Source organism: Echeneis naucrates, chromosome 5 (genome assembly GCF_900963305.1).
Source record: "Echeneis naucrates chromosome 5, fEcheNa1.1, whole genome shotgun sequence".
Lineage (NCBI taxonomy): Eukaryota > Metazoa > Chordata > Actinopteri > Carangiformes > Echeneidae > Echeneis > Echeneis naucrates.
This window is the reverse complement of record NC_042515.1, coordinates 1,297,485-1,317,776: the sequence shown is the minus strand read 5'-3', so window position 1 is coordinate 1,317,776 and position 20,292 is coordinate 1,297,485. Positions and strand designations below refer to the sequence as shown.

Below are 20,292 nucleotides of genomic sequence, written 5' to 3'. Positions count from 1 at the left end.
ATACATTTAATTAAATGTAATAAATACGCTTGATAAACAGATTTAATTAATAAATATAATAAATAAGTTTGATAAAAATATTTAATTAATAAATGAGTTTTCAGGTCTGGTCTGATCCAATATGGCGGCTCCGGAACATGGCGCCCCCTCCGGCCGCTCCGCCGCCCCGCAGTCTTTGTCTGCGCCGCCTCCTGCTTCACTCTTCCGGCTTCTCCCTCCGGCTCGTGTCGGTCTGTCTCCGCTCGGCGGTTCGTTTAACAGGTTGAAGTCGTCCATGATGAGCCCGGCAGCCCGGACGCGGCAGCGGGCTGTAGCGTCTCCCTCCGGCCGGCCTCGGCTCTCCCTCTGACGGACGCGCGGCGGTCGGTTCTCCGCTGCGGACGGCTAACGGCCGCTAGCTGCGGCTAACGTTAGCAGGCGGCATCCGGCGGGCTGACACGGTGACGGAGCCGCCGAAGGTGGCCCAGAGCCGGGCAGAGAGACTGTGAACACACGGCAGGAAGAGGCGGACTACAACATGGAGAACAAGGACAAAGTCCAGATGAGGAATCATCCCCGGAGGTAAACGGCGGGACGTCCCGGTGATGAAGTTCATCAGCCAACAGACACACACACACACACACACAGTTCAACAACGTTACACAACAGACCAACAACACCGACTGATCACAGTCAGCGGAAGGAGTCAGGCCAGGACACACCTGAGGATCCAGGTGGGGGTCAGGATCTGGATCAGGTCAGAATCAGGGTCAGGGTCTGGATCTTGATCAGGATCTGGATCAGGATCAGTGTCAGGATCAGGGTTAGGATTAGGATCAGGATCTGGATCAGTGTCAGTTTCAGAATCAGGGTTAGGATCAGGATCTGGATCAGTGTCAGTTTCAGGATCAGGGTTAGGATTAGGATCAGGATCTGGATCAGGTCAGAATCAGGGTCAGGATCTGGGTTTGGATTAGGATCTGGATCAGGGTCAGAATCTGGATCAGGGTCAGGATCAGGATCAGGGTCAGGGTCAGGATCAGGATCAGGGTCAGGATCAGGATCAGGGTCAGGGTTAGGATTAGGATCAGGATCTGGATCGGTCAGGATCAGGATCTGGATCAGGGTCAGAATCAGGATCAGGGTCAGGGTTAGGATTAGGATCAGGATCTGGATCGGTCAGGATCAGGATCTGGATCAGGGTCAGAATCAGGATCAGGATCTGGGTTTCGGTCTGGTGCTGATGTCTCCTGTGTAAACTTGGGTTCTGGTTTATTTAGAGCTCAGCAGACTTGGAGACAGAAATCAGTGTGAATGAAGTTTAAAATATTTCTTCCCAACATGGAAAAAAGAAAATGTCCCCTTTATTGATTATCGTCACTGAAAACATTCAACTACTTCATTAAACTAATTGGAGTAAAAATTGGCTCACAGATCTTACATGTTAGTCCAGATCTAATTAACTCAGCTGAGTGCCTGCGTTGTGTCGATCTGTTGTGTTGACCTGTTGTGTGTAATCTGGGCATTAGTCTCAATCAGAGTCCTGCTGATCCACTTAAATACCTGAACCCTGTTTGTTGATGTTGCCGCAGTAGTTCAGCTCGGGGCAGGTATTCAGGCTGATGGGGGTATTTGTCAGCCTGTCTGCCTCTTCAGGAGGGTTTTTGTGATGAGGCCACACACACACACACACAAGGTTTGTGGTAGACAAATGAGGTCACTGGAGGAATGAACGGAAACACTCATTTTAAATGAAGTGCAGAGCTGTATTTGGTCCGCTCCTCTGAAAACGTGTTGAACAAACTAAAAGCAAAAAAATGTTAATGTTCAGTTAGCTTTTATTTCCTGAACTTTAGAGATTTGTTAAACGCTGTCTCTCCTGGTCCACGTTCTTTAGCTGCAGTCAGTCTGAAAGAGAAACTGAAAAGAGTCTGGTTTCTAGCAGGACCAGGATTCAAAGCAGACTTCAGAATCCACCGTGAGTCACTTCGAGACCAGTGACACGGCTGGAACATCAACATTTGAACAAAAGACTAATTTCTAACGTCTGTTTGTCACAGAGGTCGTGTTTACGCTGCTAATCTAATTTTTATCATGCTGGAGAGTCACAGAATTATGACAGTTTATTGATTCCTGTGATGGAAAACGGGCCGTTTTTTATTTATATTTTGGTCCACAGTGTAAATTTACATCTATATATATATATATATCAATTTTTTAGTTTAAACAATAAAAAGAGCAATTACTATGAGAGATAAAATGCAAGAAATAAGATAGTTTTTAAAATATAATTAAAAAAGCTTTCTTTACATTAATATTTATGACTGATCAATGAAGCAGACTGCATTTGATTCATTAATAATGAATCAGCAGCCGCTTTGGATCAAAGCTGAAGTCAGACTCATTAAGCAGCTCGGATTGTTTCCCTAAAGGTTAAAGTTTAATCTCATGTGAGTGTATTTATTTTTTATGATGGTGGCAGAGCTGCTTCTGTTTCGGGGGGCTGTTGGATAATAAATTGACTTTTGATGGTTTGAAATTGTAAACTCTCAGATTTTATCAACAAAAGAGACACAAACTCTCAGAATGTGGCGAAAGGCTGAATAATGATGCTCCATTTGGTTTTGTCAAATATAATAACCAGTTTGTTGTGTGTCTGTGTGTGTTTATTGTGTGTGACAGTAGGAACTGAGTTGTTCCCTTTTCTGTCCAGTTATCATGAGGATGCCAGTAAAACTGACGGCTCGTTTGTTATCACGTCCACTTGCTGGTCCAACGTTTCCGTACGAGGCTGGTGTTGAAACTCGACCTCCAGAAAAATCTTCAGTCATAACTTCAACCTTTGAATTGCTTTCCATCATTTGTTGAGCATCAGCAGGCGGCATCAAAAAATAAAAATGTAAAATGATCATCTCAGCACGATCGGGCCTGAATACACTTTTTTATATTCCGAAAAAACATCACATATGCCAGAATGGATTGTGATATTTTGAAAAGTGAAATGGTGGCCTACGAGCAGTTTTTAAAGTTATCTAACTCTTGTTTGAAATAATATTTTACTTCTGTTATTTAAACCTTGAACCTTCCATCATTAATGATTCAAACTTACAGTCACTTTGATCGGCGACTGAGAGTTTTTACAGCAGTTTGAGAGCTTAAATTCTCTTAAAGAGGAAGGTATTGTGTAGCTGTTGTGTGTCAGATAACAAGGCAGTTGTGTTTCTGTGCACTTGGCGATATTACAACAGGAGAGGAGTGCCAGAATCTGTGTGGGGGTTTTCTATTTTGAGAAATCAGTGTGTGTTCTTTGCGTTTCCATCGAGGCTGATAGCTTCGTCTACCTGAGCGATCTGGTCCAGGTCTGAGTTTGGACCAGTGGAAAATGGGCCTCCGACTGGAGGAGTCAGATCTGTTCTCAGAAATAGAAGCACTAAAAAATGTTAATTTTAGGAACGTACTTTAGGGAACCGTTTTAGCTGCTGCAGATGTCCACTTGAAGTACAGATTATGGGCAGATCAACATTTGACAGACGTGTGTGGTTTGTGGTTTGAGGTGGAGCGTCAGTCTCAGTACGGATCGGCTCTGTCATGAAAGACGTGGTCGTTTGACGGCTTTTCTGATCAGTAAAGATTCTTTTTACTTTCTTCATGATACTGTTTTTTTTTTTTTTGTTGTTGTTGTTTTTCAAATTCTTTCAACTGTTCTCATATTTGTTGTCTCTGCTCTTCAGTGTTTGACATGAACAATGTCTCAGAGGTTGTAAATCCACAGCAGATTGATCGTAGTGGATTTGACCTCTGTGAAGACTCACAGAGCTGCTCTGTCAGTCTGTCACACTGACTTTAAAGTGACTGAATGATAGCCGGCATGAAACCACAACCAGCCCTGTCTGAACCGATCCATCACTCACTCAGACCTGAACCTGAAGCCACAAACCAGACTGAGACCTGCTGGTGGGCTCATTGTGGGCTTAAAGCCAGCTCTGAGCTCTGCTGCTTTATCCGTCCATTCTCATCCTCCATCTTTGATACTGACGTCTGGAGTCACGTCTCTACATCGGACGCTCCTATTGGCTCCGGTGGGTGATGTCACAGCCAATCAGAGTCTCTGGATCAGTCCTGTATGTTTCTGAGTTTATTCTGTTGACAGAATAAAGACAACCCGATATTTGGAGCTGATTTTTCATAATTAATGAACAGAACTCCTGATCAGATAAAGATAGAATCAATCCAAACACATGAGAGGAACTTTTCTTTGGTTATTCTGCTTCACAGAGATTTTATTTTGTTTGAGGTCGGTCTTATTCTGAATGTGGAGACTTGTGGAAAAACAAAGAATGTAAAAACAGAAAAACCTTAAATCAGCTCTATTTCTTTTGCTATATTCAGGATGTGGAGACTTCATGAATATCAGCCAGACAGAATCTGTATTTCCTCCTTTTGGGTGCTGCTGTTCACATTTTTTCATCCTGAAATGTGAGCGATGCTGCGAAACATCTCAAGTTCTTTGATAAACCAGGAGACAAAAATAAACAAAGACAAAAATAGATCCAGATGTGTCCTAGATGCAGCGAGTGACAAGTCTTTCTCAGGGTGATGACAGGAAGACGAGAGGAAATGTCAAATTAAAGCGCCATTAAATCAAAGACATTCACATTCACATTCACAAAGACTTCTGGGGAAAAAAGCTATTGATACCGTCAGACGATAGTTTGATTGTGAAAGAATTTGATATGATGAAACGTTTCTCATACACCAAATTTTTCTCTGGTGTATCTTCCTTTTCTTTTCTTTTTTTTACATGTTGCTTTTCACTGAGGTGAGCTGTCAGAAAAATGTGGTCACTGATCCAAATCTGAGTTAACTCCGATCATGAGTTCATTGAACAACTTGCTGTCACGTGAAATAAATCAGGGCTGTTAGAGAGAGCAGATTCTTCAGTTTAAGGAGAAGCAGGTGAAATCTAAAGAATGTGTTAAACCTCTCCTCTTTGGTGGGTGACTTCTCTCAGCTGATTTACTGTTTGATAGAAAAATGGTGATTTGCTGCAGTTTTTGAGTGGAAACTGACTCTTTTTGGGTTTTGTTCCAAAATATGGACTCTGATTGTCGACCATCTAGAAAATCTTTTGCAGATCGACCAACAACTCAGAGCTTTGAATTCCAACGAAGGCTCCTCTCTGTCGCCCGCCATGTTCACGTCTGTCTCTGGTTTCAGGCAGCTGAAGAAGCTGAGTGAGGACTCTCTCACCAAGCAGCCAGAGGAAGTGTTTGACATCCTGGAGAAGCTGGGCGAAGGGTGAGCCACCGAGCGTTTCATAGCTCTGACAGAGGAGCGCTGTCAGTCACTCATCCGCTCTGTCTCCCTCTGTCTCTGCCTCATTTCTGCTTCCTGTTTGTCAGACTGAATCTCCACCCCTCTTCTCTCGTGCCCATCAACATAAACATTGTCTCTTCGTTTCCTGTGTGTCAACACACTTCCTGCTGTAAGCAGCTGATTGACAGATTGACTGATTGTGTGTGTGTGTGTGTTTTTATGTTAGGTTTGTTTTTGATAGTAAAAGTCTTTTTAACACGTCAGTCTCAATACGCAGCTGCTAAATGGGTAAAAAGTTTCTATTTCTCATGTCTGTCACATTTATCAGGTTCAGATCAGTTTGAAATTAGAAAGCGTCAGATTTCAGAGTGACATCATCAGGTCTGTTCCCTGTATTTTTTCTGCTTGATGTGACGAGACCAGCGAAGTGTCTCTGCTCTGTGATAAAGCTTCAGAATATTTGAGACACTGGGAGCCTTCTCCTCTGAAAGCAGCTTGTCTGTCAGTCACATCCTTGCCCTCCTTCCTGTCACACTGATGAAACTCTCCCAGTTTTTTCACTTCAGCTTTCATCACTTGATGCTTTTGACTTTTTCTCATCAGGAATTAATCTCCTTTTGAACGTGTTACACAAGCCTTCAGAAAGTCCAGTTAACAGGCTGCAGCTCTCTCTGTTTACACTGTTCAGAAAGAATATCTGCTGTTACTGAACCTGATACATCCTACACATCTCCAGAAGTAAAGTCTAGTTTAGCTTCATAATAAAAACAATGAAATGTAATTAGACAGGTTGGATGCAACCTCATTTTAAGACCAACAAGTTTATGTGATGTTTAACAACAATGGACATTTAAATTAACAGAGTATCCAGATGTTTACAGCTGCTGATAAAACTGAACATGTCAAACACTTGTGTGTGTCTGCAGGTCGTACGGTTGTGTTTTTAAAGCTAATTTTAAAGAGACGGGTGAGATCGTCGCCATTAAGCAGGTTCCTGTGGAGTCTGATCTTCAGGAGATCATTAAGGAAATATCAATCATGCAGCAGTGTAACAGGTACTGTGTGTGTGTGTGGTTTATTTTAAATGATTTGTTTGTTTGCTGTTATGATGGGGGGGCATTCATCTATCAGACCACTCTCACTGACCCAGATGGAAACAGCAGCTGTAGATGTATCAAATCATTTGATCAGATGAAAACTTTCCGGAACGAAGGAGTTTAACGTGACCGTCGGGGGGCGACTCCACCGGCCAGTTTATAGTCTCACTCTCATTTTAAATGATTCCTATTTATCGGAAAATAGAACAGGAAGCAGGGAATGGTTTATGGGTGGGGCTACTATGTGATTGATAGACTTTACCACCCAATCAGGATAGAGTCCTGAGCAGGTCGCTCTTCAGCCCTTGGCTAACACACATCAGGAAGTTGAGTGTATTTTGTTGAATGTGAAACCTCTTCGAGTTAACAGAACGCGACGGCTGTTGTGTGTCTGTGTTCAGTCCTCATGTGGTGCGGTACTATGGCAGCTACTTCAAGAACACTGACCTGTGGATTGTCATGGAATACTGTGGAGCCGGATCCGTGTCCGATATCATCAGAATACGCAACAAGACGGTAACTTTATACTCAAACACTCACACAGTTCCTAATGAAGGAAACGGATGCTGAAGTCTCTCTTCATATGCAGTTAACAGAAGAAGAGATAGCCTCCATCCTGCAGGCCACTCTGAAGGGTCTGGAGTATCTTCACTTCATGAGGAAGATCCACAGAGACATAAAAGCAGGAAACATCCTGCTGAACTCAGAGGGCCAGGCCAAACTGGCCGACTTCGGAGTTGCTGGACAACTCACAGTAAGCAAAGACATTGACATCGGATGTTTGAATAAACACCCTTATCTTCTTTTCAATGTTACTGCTTCCTGATAGTTCTTTCCTCCTTAAACACAGACTGATGAACGAAGTTACTCCAGATCTGGATCAGTCTGACTCTCTGACTGGAGCTTTGCTGCCTTACTCTGATTGCCTTTACTTCACCAATCACAGCATCTCATTCAGCACTCTGGCTGAATTCAAATGCAAATAAATGCAGTCAAAATAATGAAAACATAGAAAGGTTATTCTTTTGCTGTCTTTGTTCGTTCATTTTTTTGGCTCAAACAACAGATGCTGATGAAGGATTGTCCTCTCAGTTTGTCTGGTTGAGCAGCCTCCATTGGACAGCCCCTCTTGGACTGAAGAATTTCTTTCCTCTCATTGTTTGAAACTTGTTCACTTCAGATGTCTAAAGAAGAATCTTCCTCTCTCCTCAGGACACGATGGCAAAGAGGAACACAGTCATCGGGACGCCGTTCTGGATGGCTCCAGAGGTCATACAGGAGATCGGCTACAACTGTGTGGCCGACATCTGGTCTCTGGGAATCACGGCGATAGAGATGGCCGAAGGGAAGCCGCCCTACGCCGACATCCACCCCATGAGGGTGAGCAAGTGTGTTTGTCTGTGTGATTAGATTTCATCTATAGATCCTGACAATATTTTTTTCTTTGTTCAGTATTGCATTAGAATCTGCGTCAACATACCGGACCGAAGAATCATACAAATCGTTAAATGGGATTTATTATTTTTATTGTTCAATGAAGCATCTGACAGCTAAAATTGTTGTATTCCATCTGAGCTCAGGGGTCAAAGGTTACCCGGCTTTATCGGGGTAAAATAGAGATCACATGAATGACTGGAGGTGCGCTTTGTGTCAAACTTCTTCATTGTTTTGATTTCATCGTATTTCCTCAAGGCCATCTTCATGATTCCTACCAACCCTCCCCCAACGTTTCGAAACCCAAACTTGTGGTCATCAGCATTTCAAGACTTTGTCAGCCAGTGTTTGGTGAAGAACCCCGAGAACAGGGCAACTGCCACGCAGCTGTTACAGGTGAGTCTGATGACCACCCTGTGCAACTGTTGGACTGGTGCATCTGGGAAAATCACATATTGTGGAAAAGTACATTTCCAGTTTAGTTCTCGTCCTGAACACACACACACAGTCACCGCACTCATCAGTAAGCTTCAGGAGCTCACGGCTGTTGGTAATAATCTTGGTTTGGTCACATGTATTTGGTGTATTTAGCTTGAACTTGAATATTAGCTTTTTTTAACTGCAGTTAAAAGTGTACTTTTTTGAGTCTTGAAAACAGAAAATGTGTCGGTGCCAGTTTAATCCTCCTCTTGTATTCACTGTTTCCTCTTCAGCATCCATTTATCAAAGCCCCCAGGCCCAGCTCCATCCTCCGAGCCCTGATCACAGACGCCATGGAGATCAAACTGAAGAGACAAGAGGAGGCAGAGCAGAGAGAACAGGACGCAGATGACGATGACAACTCAGTACGAGAACCACAAAGTCAAAAGAGAACTCATGGGGATTTTGCTAAAATGATAAAATCGCATTTTGAATGAATCCCTCCCGAAATATGACGTCTCCCTCTCTCTGTCCCAGGACGAAGACGAGGTGGACCAGGGGACAATGGTGCGAGCGGGGACTGGAGACTCTGGGACCATCCGGGCTGCCGGTTCGCTCAGCGGTACGACACGGACTATGATCGAACACGATGACACGGGGACCATGCAGTCACAGCTCGGCACCATGGTCATCAACTCTGATGACGAGGACGAGGAAATAGACGGTACAATGAAAAGTAAGTCCCTTCAACTGTGACGTCACAGTGTACCGCTGAGTGGGATCAACGTTATTCATAGATGGTTCACCTCAAACAACAAGAAATTAGGTTGAATCTGAATCTAAAAGTCCAGTAGGTGAATAAGTTCAAGGTAAATACAAAAGTGGTTTTGGTGCCTGATGAGTTTATATTCAGTTCTGACCACAGCTTCCTTTACTGAAGGTGAACTGCTCCACACGTTTCTCACCTCAGCTGTAAAAAGATCAGAGTTCAGGTTTGACTTCCATCTTTTAACCACACAGTTCATCTGTCAGGGTCGTAGGGGGGTGCAGCCAATCCCAGCAGACACCTGGACAGGTGTGTCCAGTCAATCACAGAGCATCAGCAGTGTGTGTTTGGACTGTGGGATTAAAGCAGGAAATGTGTCAGACGTCAGACTGAGAGCTCAGTCTGCTCGGCTCTGCTGAGAGCTTCATGATGGAAATGAATCGTGCAGAAACGTTCTCACAGCCATGTGAAGCTGTTTCACAGAGAGGTCATCATGTGACCGTGGAAGGAGGAAGTGGCTTCATCTGCTCTGGAAAAAAAAATACAGGACACAACAGATTTTTTTTTTAAACAGAGTCAAAACAAAACATAATTTTATGAACCTATTTTCTCATTATGATGAAAACAACAGTGTTTTTATCCACTAGAGGGAGCAGTCGAACCGTGTGTGTGTGTGTGTGTGTGTGTGTGTCTCTTCTGACACTTTGTGAAGCCCTCCGTTTCTTATGAAGTCTTTATACATTTCTTATCATTCTAACGTTTGGTATCTTTTTGCTCAGCACATAGAAACTGAAAAATATAAAATCTAAATTTTGTGTTTTAATTGTAGGAACTTGTTAAATGTGTGAGGTGTTTCTTAGCTGGTTTTAAAGTGGTTAAAACCGAACTGTATTTGCTCCCTAACAAACTGCACAATCTGAAATCCTCCCAGTGTCCTTCAGACATTAACCTGAAGAGCAGAGTCAGACGTTTTTATGTTTCTTTATATGACCTGAAACGATGAAGATGGAAATATCAATTCTGCCTCGTTCTGTCAACCGCCTAAAGTCAGCACTTCCAGCGAAGCTGATCCACGTGTCTTAGTTTTTATGCTGAAATGTCTTAATTTGATCTGTGACTGAGAGTTTAAGTGCTGACATCAGAGGAGGTGACAGTTTTAGACTTCCAAACGTGGCTGAATGGACGAACAGTTAACCCACAGCCTGTTGGAGTCTTTGCGTCGTCGCAGTGTGGGAGTTGTGCATTTGGAGAGAAGTCTCACGAACAGTTGGCCGGGGTTCCTCAGTGCTCACAGTCTGTGGGTGTTTTTGTTTTTACAGGTCAGAATTAACCCCAGTCAGACACTACTAATAATACACAACCAGAACACTTTGTAGCTGCTACGTCACAGCATCACAACTCCTCCACAGAGGTCACTTCCCTGCTAGAGACGGTCAGAGTTAACGGGCTGATCCTTCAGTGATGCTGTAGCTGATTAAACTGCTGCTGTGGAGGATTCACAGCTTTAAAGCTGTTTTCCTAATCAGTTTCTTAATTGTAACGTGACAGGAGGCCAAAAAGTCGTTTTAAAATGTAAACATGAAGACCCGAACGAGCCCGATGATGAGTTGGCCTTCATCTCTCCGATCGTTCTGTAAATGTTTGTGTCCCTCAGCTTCATTCACGTGACGTTAAGACACAAACCTGCAGACACACAAACACTTCCTTTGCCTCAGCATAAGCACAATAACAACTTGTAAATCTACAATGCATATACTCATAAATACACACAAACACACACTGTCTCCTGTCTGATGTCCAACTATTGAGTTAGCATAGATCTCCACTGCTGGCAGTTTAAACTGCATTAACACGGGAACATTTAGACTTTATAATTACATCAGTACCCTGATATCCTCCAGTTGTGTCTCTGTGTGAGTGTGTATTGTGTACATCTCTGTTGTGCTCTGTCTATGTCTGTATTTCAGAGCCATGATCTGTGTGTGTGTGCGTGTGTCCATCCCCCAGCTAATGACTGTGGTCTGCTGAGGGGGCCCTGTGGACCAGGATCAGGTTTTAGGTATTATATGATCAGAAATCCATCCCCCTCGTTATGGTTCTGAATAAGAAAAAGCCTTTTAATTCCCACTAATGATGGACGAGCTCTGACTCTGAGGAGTCCGTGTCAGAAACCGCATGTCGCTCTCATCGCTCACTGTCGTCTGAGCTGCCTCGCCAACTCGTTCAGTCAGCATTTATTGGATGACCGATATGTGACCGTGACCAACAGGAAATTAAAGCCAGCAGAGAAACTTTTATCACTGGATTCAAATCTTCAGACTACAAAGCTTAAAATAAGCCAGAGGGTCTGTTCGAGCATCTCAGTCTTTAGTCCACTCTGTCCGTCTTTCTGCAAACGTCATTCTGTTGATGCTCGGAGTTATTTCAGCAGCCTCTGTGCAGTTTATTTACATCAACTGAATGCTTCATTTGAGAATTGTTTAGGATGCGTCTTCATGAATCTTCATGAAGCGTTATTTACGTTCATTTGAGATAAAAGCCATACTATCAAATTATTATTATTATTATTATTTTTTTTAGATCTCAGAAGCCGAATCATTCATTGCTGCTGAGCTCATTAATCAGTTTTATTTCTCTTTTCTTATGAGACAAATTGAGACAGATCAAATCTGGCAGCAGTCACTTTTCCTCCGTCTTTACCTGCACAGCAGTCTGAAGTCAGCTGGCTCGTGAGCATTTCAATGAATTAATCAAATCCAACCAAGTTTCCATTTCTCTGATACTCCCTAAACTCTAACTCTGTTTAAATGCTCACATTTCGCTTCTTCAACACACGTTTTCTTATCAAACTCTTTACAAACAGAGCTGCTCCATTTTGTAACAGTTAAAAAGATTTAATAGCTCTCTGTACCTGTTCAGCTCTCTCAGCGCTGAGCTTCATTAAAGTTTCATTCTGTTTTCAGTTTCAGCAGCAGATGGACTTCCTCTCCAGAGCCCACTCTGCTTTGGCCTTTACCTTCGTTTAAAATGAAGTAAAACGTTTGTTCTTCCTGCTGCTTTAAAGTGACAGACCTGAACCAAAGCTCAGGTTCTGCTCACCTCCTCAGCTTTGACACACAACCCATTCACTGATCAGGAACCAACACAACAACCATCATGTTGTGTAACAGCCTGATGCAGAAATAAAAATAATGTTTGCTACCGAATTGAAGTTACCAGCTTTTAAAAACAAACCTGTTTCTTCCTTGGTGGACAAAAAAACAACAACAAAACTCCACCAAGAGACGAAACAACATTTAATCTCTCTAAATGAAAGTGTGTTTTGCTTCCTGCGGCAATGTGACCGCTGCGAGGTGGTTTATGATCTGACAGCTCTGTGTCGGACCAGACAGACAGACAGCGTCTGTCTAATTAATCACCACATTTAATAAAATAAAATGGCTCATCTTGCTTCCAGTAAAAAGACCTAAGTGCTCCCTCTTCTTTTCCATCCCCTCAGCAGAGGCTCCGTCTGAAAAATGACAAAAAGGTCCAAAGGAAGAGGAGCACGGGTGCGTCAGTGTTCTGTCTCTCTGTGTTCACTGATCAGACAGAGAGGAAAAGATAATTTATCATACAACCTTTTTCTCTGTGTTTCTTCCCTTTCTCCTCCGTCACAAAGTGCGTTTTCAGAATCTGCTCAGAAACGTATTTCATACACAGCTGATGTTATGAAATATTTAAACTGGGCTCCATTTAAAGTTGGATTCGCACCATGTAAGGTCAACTAGACCAAGTGTTCCTGTGTTTGTCAGAGCGCTGTCTGATGTCTAAAGTGAAAAGTGGTGTTTGAAGCTAAAACGTTCCAGTCGAACTCTCTAATGAAGAACTCCTTTTAGTCAGAAACTGTAAATTCATATTCTCTTAATGTTCATTCCTGAACATGTGTTGATATTGTTGTGTTACGTTACAACAATGAGTTCACTAACACAACAGCTGTCAACACACCAACGATCAGAAAGTCCAGAAGTTTGAAAACATCAGTGGCTCACTCTCCTCCACATGTGGTCGGCATGGAAACTGACGAAGCACGGCAGGTCTCGTATACATGAAGCAGGAAACGAAGAACGAGTCTTTGACCAATCAGATAATGACTCCAGTTACCCGACAGCAGCAGATAACACATTAGATTGTGGATCTTAATGGATCTGACCTTCAGCCCTCTCATGTTGAGCTGACTCCATATTGGGAAAACTTCAGCAGTCACTTGTGTGAGGTCGAGACACGTGAGACACGTTTAAGTCTGTCAGGCTCTGAGCTGATTGCCTCCTTCACCACTTTAATATTTTTCAGGTTAGTTGGTAAAACCTCTATTTCCTGTTTCTAGACCTGGACCTGGACTCTGGTCTGAAAAAGGCTTAAACCTGCATTCAATCTAATCCCCATCTGGGAGAGACTCACTTACATACTTACATACTTACCAGGGTCCTGGACCTGCAGCCCGTGGTTCCGGACCTGCAGCCTGTGGTCCCGGACCTGCAGCCTCTGGTTCTGGACCTGCAGCCTCTGGTTCTGGACCTGCAGCCTGTGGTCCCGGACCTGCAGCCTGTGGTCCCGGACCTGCAGCCTCTGGTTCTGGACCTGCAGCCTGTGGTCCCGGACCTGCACCCTGTGGTCCCGGACCTGCAGCCCGCGGTCCTGGACCTGCAGCCTGTGGTCCTGGACCAGCAGCCTGTGGTTCTGGACCTGCAGCCTGTGGTTCTGGACCTGCAGCCTCTGGTTCTGGACCTGCAGCCTGTGGTCCCGGACCTGCAGCCCGCGGTCCTGGACCTGCAGCCTCTGGTCCTGGACCAGCAGCCTGTGGTTCTGGACCTGCAGCCTCTGGTCCTGGACCAGCAGCCTGTGGTTCTGGACCTGCAGCCTCTGGTTCTGGACCTGCAGCCTGTGGTCCCAGACCTGCAGCCCGCGGTCCTGGACCTGCAGCCTGCGGTTCTGGACCTGCAGCCTGTGGTTCTGGACCTTCAGTATCTTCTTTTCTTATTCTTTGGAGCCAAAAAGCACAATTCTCATCATTCTTCACTGTCGGTGCTCAGAAAATGGATCCACCTCCATCTTGGTGATTTTCATGGTGTTAATTTTAACTGTCGGAGTCGAAGCGGCAGTTTAAATCAGAGCATTGTACTTCTTTGGGTCTACGACAGCAGCAGGGGCCCCTGAGCCAGAGGGGCCAAACTTCAGAGAGATAAGAGTCTGCTGCTGAACCTCCTGTGGGTTTTATCATTAGCCTCAGAGATGGCTGCTGTAGTGCAGTAAATGTGTTGTCGTGTTTCACAGGGAGAGATGAGACGATGCAGCCGGCCAAGCCGTCCTTCCTGGAGTACTTCGAGCAGAAAGAGAAGGAGGCCAACAGTGACGGAGGAGGAAGAGGAGAAAACAACGCCGACAACCGCAAAATGCCTGGAGGCGGAGACCTGGAAGTGGTGAGTGAGTGTGTCTGTCTCTGTGTGTGTGTGTGTGTGTGTGTGTGTGTGTGTGTGTGTGTGTGTGTGTGTGTGTGTGTGTGCGCGCGTGCCACTATCATTGTCCCATCATCATCATTGTTCCCATGGCTGCCGTAGTTTTCAGAGGGGGCCCTGAACGCAGCACACTGCTGACATGAAGGCGTCTTTCAGCTCCAGGCTGTTTGTGTAGACGTCTGAACGTCTCAGTCTGTATCTGTTCAGGTCACATCAGGTCTGGTCTCTGGTCTTCTGGGGCCTGTCAGGGTCTGGAAAGTATGAAGGAATTCAAAGTTAATGTTCCTGAATTTTCCCCGGGCCCTTCTGAGGTTTTAAATCTCATTGTTAAAGCTCTTATTGTTTGTCGTGGTTTATTAATGGAAGTTGTGGTAATAAATCCTGATGCAGGTCTTTAGATCAGCTGGTGTCTCTGTGGGGATGTTTGTCTTGTTCAGGGACATTTAACCAGGACAAATGGCTGCTGCTGGAATTAAATATTAAATATGTGACCTTTACACACACGGACTGCTGCCTGCTCGGCGTCAGACGCACAAAGGACCTGAAAGAGGAGCAAACACAACAACCAATGTGTTTCTGACACAACGGGGACAGTTTATTATTAGCTGATTATTAAACATTACGAGCCGCAGGAGTTAATGTTGAATTCTGTATCAGCTCAGAGGACGTGTAAGGATAGCGTGTGCTCCCCATGGTGAAGGATTGTGTGGGTGTGTGTGTGTTGTGACTCAGATGTGTGTCAGTGGGTGTTTGAAGATGTTGCACTAACAGACAGTGACAGGTAACCGCCGCACGACCCCGATTTTCACTCTGGTTCTCCTGGATTGTTACACACACACACACACACACACACACACAGGATAATCTTCAGTGAGCAGATCATCTCAGCAGCGTCAGTCAGGCGGAAGATTTGAGAAGAAAAAGAAAAATGAGACGTCACAAACTGAGATCTGCAGTCGACCACCGCTGTAATCGGCTCATATAAAAAAAATCAGCATCAGGTTCAAAATGTACTGAAAAGGTCGACGACCTCCAACACGGTTGGGACAAAATGCAGCGAAACAGCTTTCTAAGATAAGGAAACGGTTTGACAGCCAGCCCGTCTGAGTTTGATATTACTTGCACATGTTTTTCTTTTCCGGGTTTGCTGCCTCCGTTATTTTATTGGACAGTTAAAAGGGACAAAGAGGCGGAGACGGACTGTGTCTGGACGCTGAGTCTGACAACCTTAAACCTTCTTTCTATCAGAAAACCAAGATGGCCGACAGACGTATAAATAAACATTAGAAATGTCCACATGGGAGGAACTGAACTCATCACAGAAGTAAACAGACAGCTTCAGTGAGTTTGAATAAATGAAGACTTTTGTCTTTCTGTATCTTGTAGTTTTTAATAATTTAACTGTCAGACAAATGACGCGTCTTCAACGTGCTCTGTTGATCATATGATGAAGCTCCCTCTCAGACTTTAGGGAGTTTGCTCCATTTTTTACAGCAGGATGTCACAGAATGAGCCGATGGAGCGTCTCCGACACTCAGGGATTTATCATCTAATTACACTTTCAGATGTGACGATGAAAAGCTGACTCTTCAGGGCTGTTAACACTCACTGACTCTGTTTCATGTCACATCAGTCTATTCGGCTATTTTTGCATTTTGCTTCCAAATGTTTTCTTCCTAAAGTAAAAATCTGGGACACGATGAAAACATTTAATTTAGCCACTTTGGGAGACAATTATTGCCTCTGCAGACCTTCACAGGTAAAAGAACAGTCACACATCAGTGTCTGATATTTATTGTTTGTGTCAACAGTCAGTTTGAAGCATCATTTAAAACATGAACATCATGTTGTATTTCAGAAAAACGTTTACTGAGGACAGACATTTCCCCATAGACTTCAGTACAGCCTGACTCTTTTCACACTCAGTGGAGTCGCCCCCTGTTGGTCATTAGAGTCCGACTCATCTCCAGTTTGTTTTTAATGCAGAAAGCTTCCCTCTTTTCTGTTTTTATTCCTCCCTCATGTTTCCTTTGCTCACCATTTTAATCGTTCTGTCTGTGATCGTCATAAAAAACGGACATCTTTAAACGGACATGATGAAAAAGGGAATGAATGTGTTCACTGGACTTTAAACTAACTCCAACAGTCCAGATTCCATCATTCGTGGATTCATTTATTCATTACTTCTAAACTTCAGTTGGAAACACATTTGATAGTAAATTATTCTCTTTCATTGATTGGTTGTTTGCTCTCTGATCAACTAATTGGCCCACAGGAAATTAAATTATTGGTTTTTAACTAAACTAAACTGAAATGTGATTATTTGTCTTTGATTATGAAATGAATGTATTTTTGGACCGTTAGTGAAGAAACAGAAGGAAACAGTCACTTTTACTTCAGTGAACTTTACTATTTATGGACCGATCGATTCATTGAGAAATAAATCAAGTTTTAGCCATTAAACCATCAGACAGCTGTGTTGACGACGTTTTCATTCACTCAAACCTTTATTTAAACAGCGAAACGTTTCAAGGATGCTCTGGTGCCAAAAATAGCGTCGCATGAAATACGAACCAAGAATCCAGATTTATAGACGCAACATCAGCACATACAGGTTATAAAAATAAAGGAAATGAATCCAAAAGTTTCCCGTCACCTGAACATTACACAGAACAGCGTCGGCTCAGAGTCCGTGTCCCTGAGTGGGTCCATCTGCATCTGTGTAGTCCAGTTCGAGGACCTTCCATCTCCTCGTGCTGATCCGTGCCGTGGACGAGGACGCCACGCTTATTTTAGCTTCATTGATTGTGGGTAATAAATAGCCTGAGAGCAAAGTGCTGCTGGTAAAAGCTGAGAGGAGGAATCCCTCAGGACGGCGCTGAAGCCGGCAGGTCCCTATCTGAGGCACCCACAGAGGGGGGGCAGACCCAGTGCATGTCAATAACTGCAGCTTTGAAAGCTACAAAAATAGATCCACTTATCAGACACTTTGGACATCGCTGTCACGCCTCAGGTACTTTAAAGATTTACTTTAGTGTCCGGTAATGGACTCGGTGCCAGTTGATCTTCGAGTCATGAAATCCTCAACATGCTCAGGAAGAAGAGTTGATGATCCAGAAGGTCGTTACAGATCCAGTCTGTAATTTATCTGACGGCCATCTGGGTAAACCAGTGGAAACCAGATTTGGGGAAGGTGCAGCTGACCTGCTCTTTACTCTCTCCTGATTGGATGGTTCTGTCTGTCAGTCACAACGTATCCCCGCCCCTAACCCCTCCCCTTTCCCTCTGAATGAACATCATGTTGTATTTCAGACTGAGACCAGAAACTCATCAGGAAAACATTTACTGAGGAGGGACATTTTCCCATAGACTTCAGTACAGTCTGACTTCTCGTTAACACCCTTGAATGTGTCCATGCAGGTCAGTACGTGGTCGGTGGAGGAGCTGAGACACAGACTGGCCTCTCTGGACCCTCAGATGGAGCAGGAGATTGAGGAGATCCGGCAGCGCTACCAGGCCAAGAGGCAGCCAATCATCGACGCCATTGAGGCCAAAAAACGGCGGCAGCAGAACTTCTGAGAAGGAGGCGGGGACGCGGTCAGGTGTCAGGTTTCCTGATGATCTGTCTGTTTCAGACACGTCTCCTCTGATCGGCCTGTTGTTTCTGAAGAGGAAATGACAGCGGAGAAAGACTCTTCTTCATCATCTTCATCGCCAGCTGCAGTCTGCTGGTCTTCACGTCTCTGACTGTCGGCGTCGGTACCCCTGGTTCACCTGGTGACCTCACCAGGTGACGAAGGCTCTTTACGCCAAAATATGTCTCTCAGTCTGAAGCCACGTTTTCTGTTTAGTCGTCAACGTGTCTCTGAAACGTCTTCAGTTTGTCCGTTTTATCTCAGTTTTGTGTCGTCAGCAGTCGAAGTGCAAACAGGAAATGAGCTTTTTTTCACATTAAAACACGTCACCGATGACGAGGACGTCGGTTTGAAAGCTTCAGACGGATGAAATGTGAGGAGCTCAGTTTGTTCAGTAACACTGCGGTTCTACAATTGTGGGTCAAAAAACAAGGAAAAAAAATAATAGACACACAAATCAGCTGAACTTGGTTTATTATGCAGTTTAATGTTGACAGCTGCATTAGAACCACCTTTAAATTTTTACTTTAAAGATTTCATCGTTGTTTAATTTAAATTTCTCGTCTCCTTTAACTTGATTGAACCTGAACATCTGGATTTCATTTACTGATTGTTTCAAACGTTCGGAGGAAAAAGGACTTTAATCTTCTTTTGTGTGACATTCAGTGTTTAATTTGGTTTTTATTTCCGTGTCCAGCATCTATTTTTCTCTGAGTAGGCGGAAAAAGTGAATGTATGGAACAGATTCAACAAAGCTTTTATTCCCTGAGCTGATTGGTTGAGTCTGGCCAGGATCCAGATCCGGATCCAGACCTGACGGTCCTCTGAGGTGCTCCTGTGGCCCAGCGGCAGCACAGGATCACACACGCTTCCTCTTTTTCTACATGTTGCTCGTTCACTCCGGCTGCCGTCTCAGGTCATCGAATCCTCAGGGCTGTAAAGTGACGACTGTCGATAAAGTGTCTTCAGTCAAAGACTTCAGATTTTCTTCTACGTTACAAACGGAGCTGGAGGGATTTTTATTATTTCTACTGAGGTCGTCGACTTTTATTTGTCTGCTTCAGTTGATCAGTGATCGATTCTATAAAAAGGGAAAATAATAATATTTGATGCTGGAGGAGACGTTTAGTCGAAATCACTGGAGAAGAAACACAAACCTGTTTAACCCACCAATTTGATGATTGTCTGAATTTGACTTGTGTTGTTGTTGTTGTTTACCATCTGCTGTTTGCTTCCTGTTGATTGAACAAGGTCGGAACGAGGACGAGAATCATCAGTTTCCTGTTTTCATTTGTAGCAGCCGGGAAGTTGGTGCGACATTAAAGCGTCTAGTTTGATAATTCAGTTTTTATTTAAAGAGGAATCAGTTACAAAATGTAAATTCTACTGAAACACACAAAGTGTGTAGCTTCATCATGACTCAAGTGTTTCCACTGCTAAAGCTGCTGAAGTCTCTAACTTATTCACTGTTATTAAAGTCCAGCAGCTCAAACATCAGGTGTTTTTTACTGTTCTTTTCTGGCTCGTGTTTTTATGTTCTGGAGGTAAAAATCACCGTGAAATGTTGAAACCTTCATGCCATCGGCCTCAATGTGAAACCGATGCCGGCACACGCAGAGTAAAAACAGATTTATAATTAACTGCTGATTCTGTTTCATCAGATTTTTCATGTTTTTTTTAAAGTTCTTCCGTCTGTCTGCCTTAACGTGGACTGAGATCACTGATGTTCGCTTAAAATTTTATTTTTGTTAGCTCTAATAAAAATGAGAACTAAACATTTTTTTCTGCCTCTTTTTACATTCTAATACCTTTTTTTCATTTGCTTTGCCTTCAAATAGGATTTCTGATCAGTTTCCCTCTAAATGGAGCTTCATTTAAAAAATGAGCATCATGTTGTATTTCACACTGAGACCAGAAACTCATCAGGAAAACGTTTACTGAGGAGGAAGAGGGACATTTTCCCATAGACTTCAGTACAGTCTGACCTCTCTTCGGCTGTTGTGACTTTTATTGTCGTCAGTTTGGTGTTCTGTTCGTTCTGCCTCCATCAGCAGGTCAGACTGGAGGACAGAACGTCTCTCATCCGTCACCGACGCTGAAACTTCCTTTGTCTCCGCGTCCAGATTTCTTTCTGCCAAAATAGCTGAGAT

General features: G+C 43.8%; 1 protein-coding gene across 1 annotated transcript; it reads left to right on the top strand.

The window, feature by feature from the left end:
- The first annotated feature begins 185 nt into the window (after nucleotides 1-185).
- Nucleotides 186-19,922, top strand: LOC115043319 (serine/threonine-protein kinase 4-like). The gene is made up of 11 exons (XM_029501657.1): nucleotides 186-561; nucleotides 5,197-5,277; nucleotides 6,222-6,350; nucleotides 6,794-6,908; nucleotides 6,982-7,146; nucleotides 7,605-7,772; nucleotides 8,085-8,222; nucleotides 8,540-8,671; nucleotides 8,784-8,982; nucleotides 14,326-14,471; nucleotides 17,928-19,922. Exons 1-11 carry the CDS (start codon nucleotides 518-520, stop codon nucleotides 18,084-18,086), a joined length of 1,476 nt encoding a protein of 491 aa, XP_029357517.1. The 5' UTR covers nucleotides 186-517; the 3' UTR covers nucleotides 18,087-19,922.
- The last annotated feature ends 370 nt before the right edge of the window (nucleotides 19,923-20,292 follow it).

Coding starts and splice junctions, on each gene's coding strand:
- LOC115043319 (XM_029501657.1), top strand. CDS start 518: ATGGAGAACAAGGACAAAGTCCAGATGAGGAATCATCCCCGGAG. Junction 6,909..6,981: donor TCAGAATACGCAACAAGACG/GTAACTTTATAC, acceptor CTTCATATGCAG/TTAACAGAAGAAGAGATAGC. Junction 8,983..14,325: donor AATAGACGGTACAATGAAAA/GTAAGTCCCTTC, acceptor CGTGTTTCACAG/GGAGAGATGAGACGATGCAG.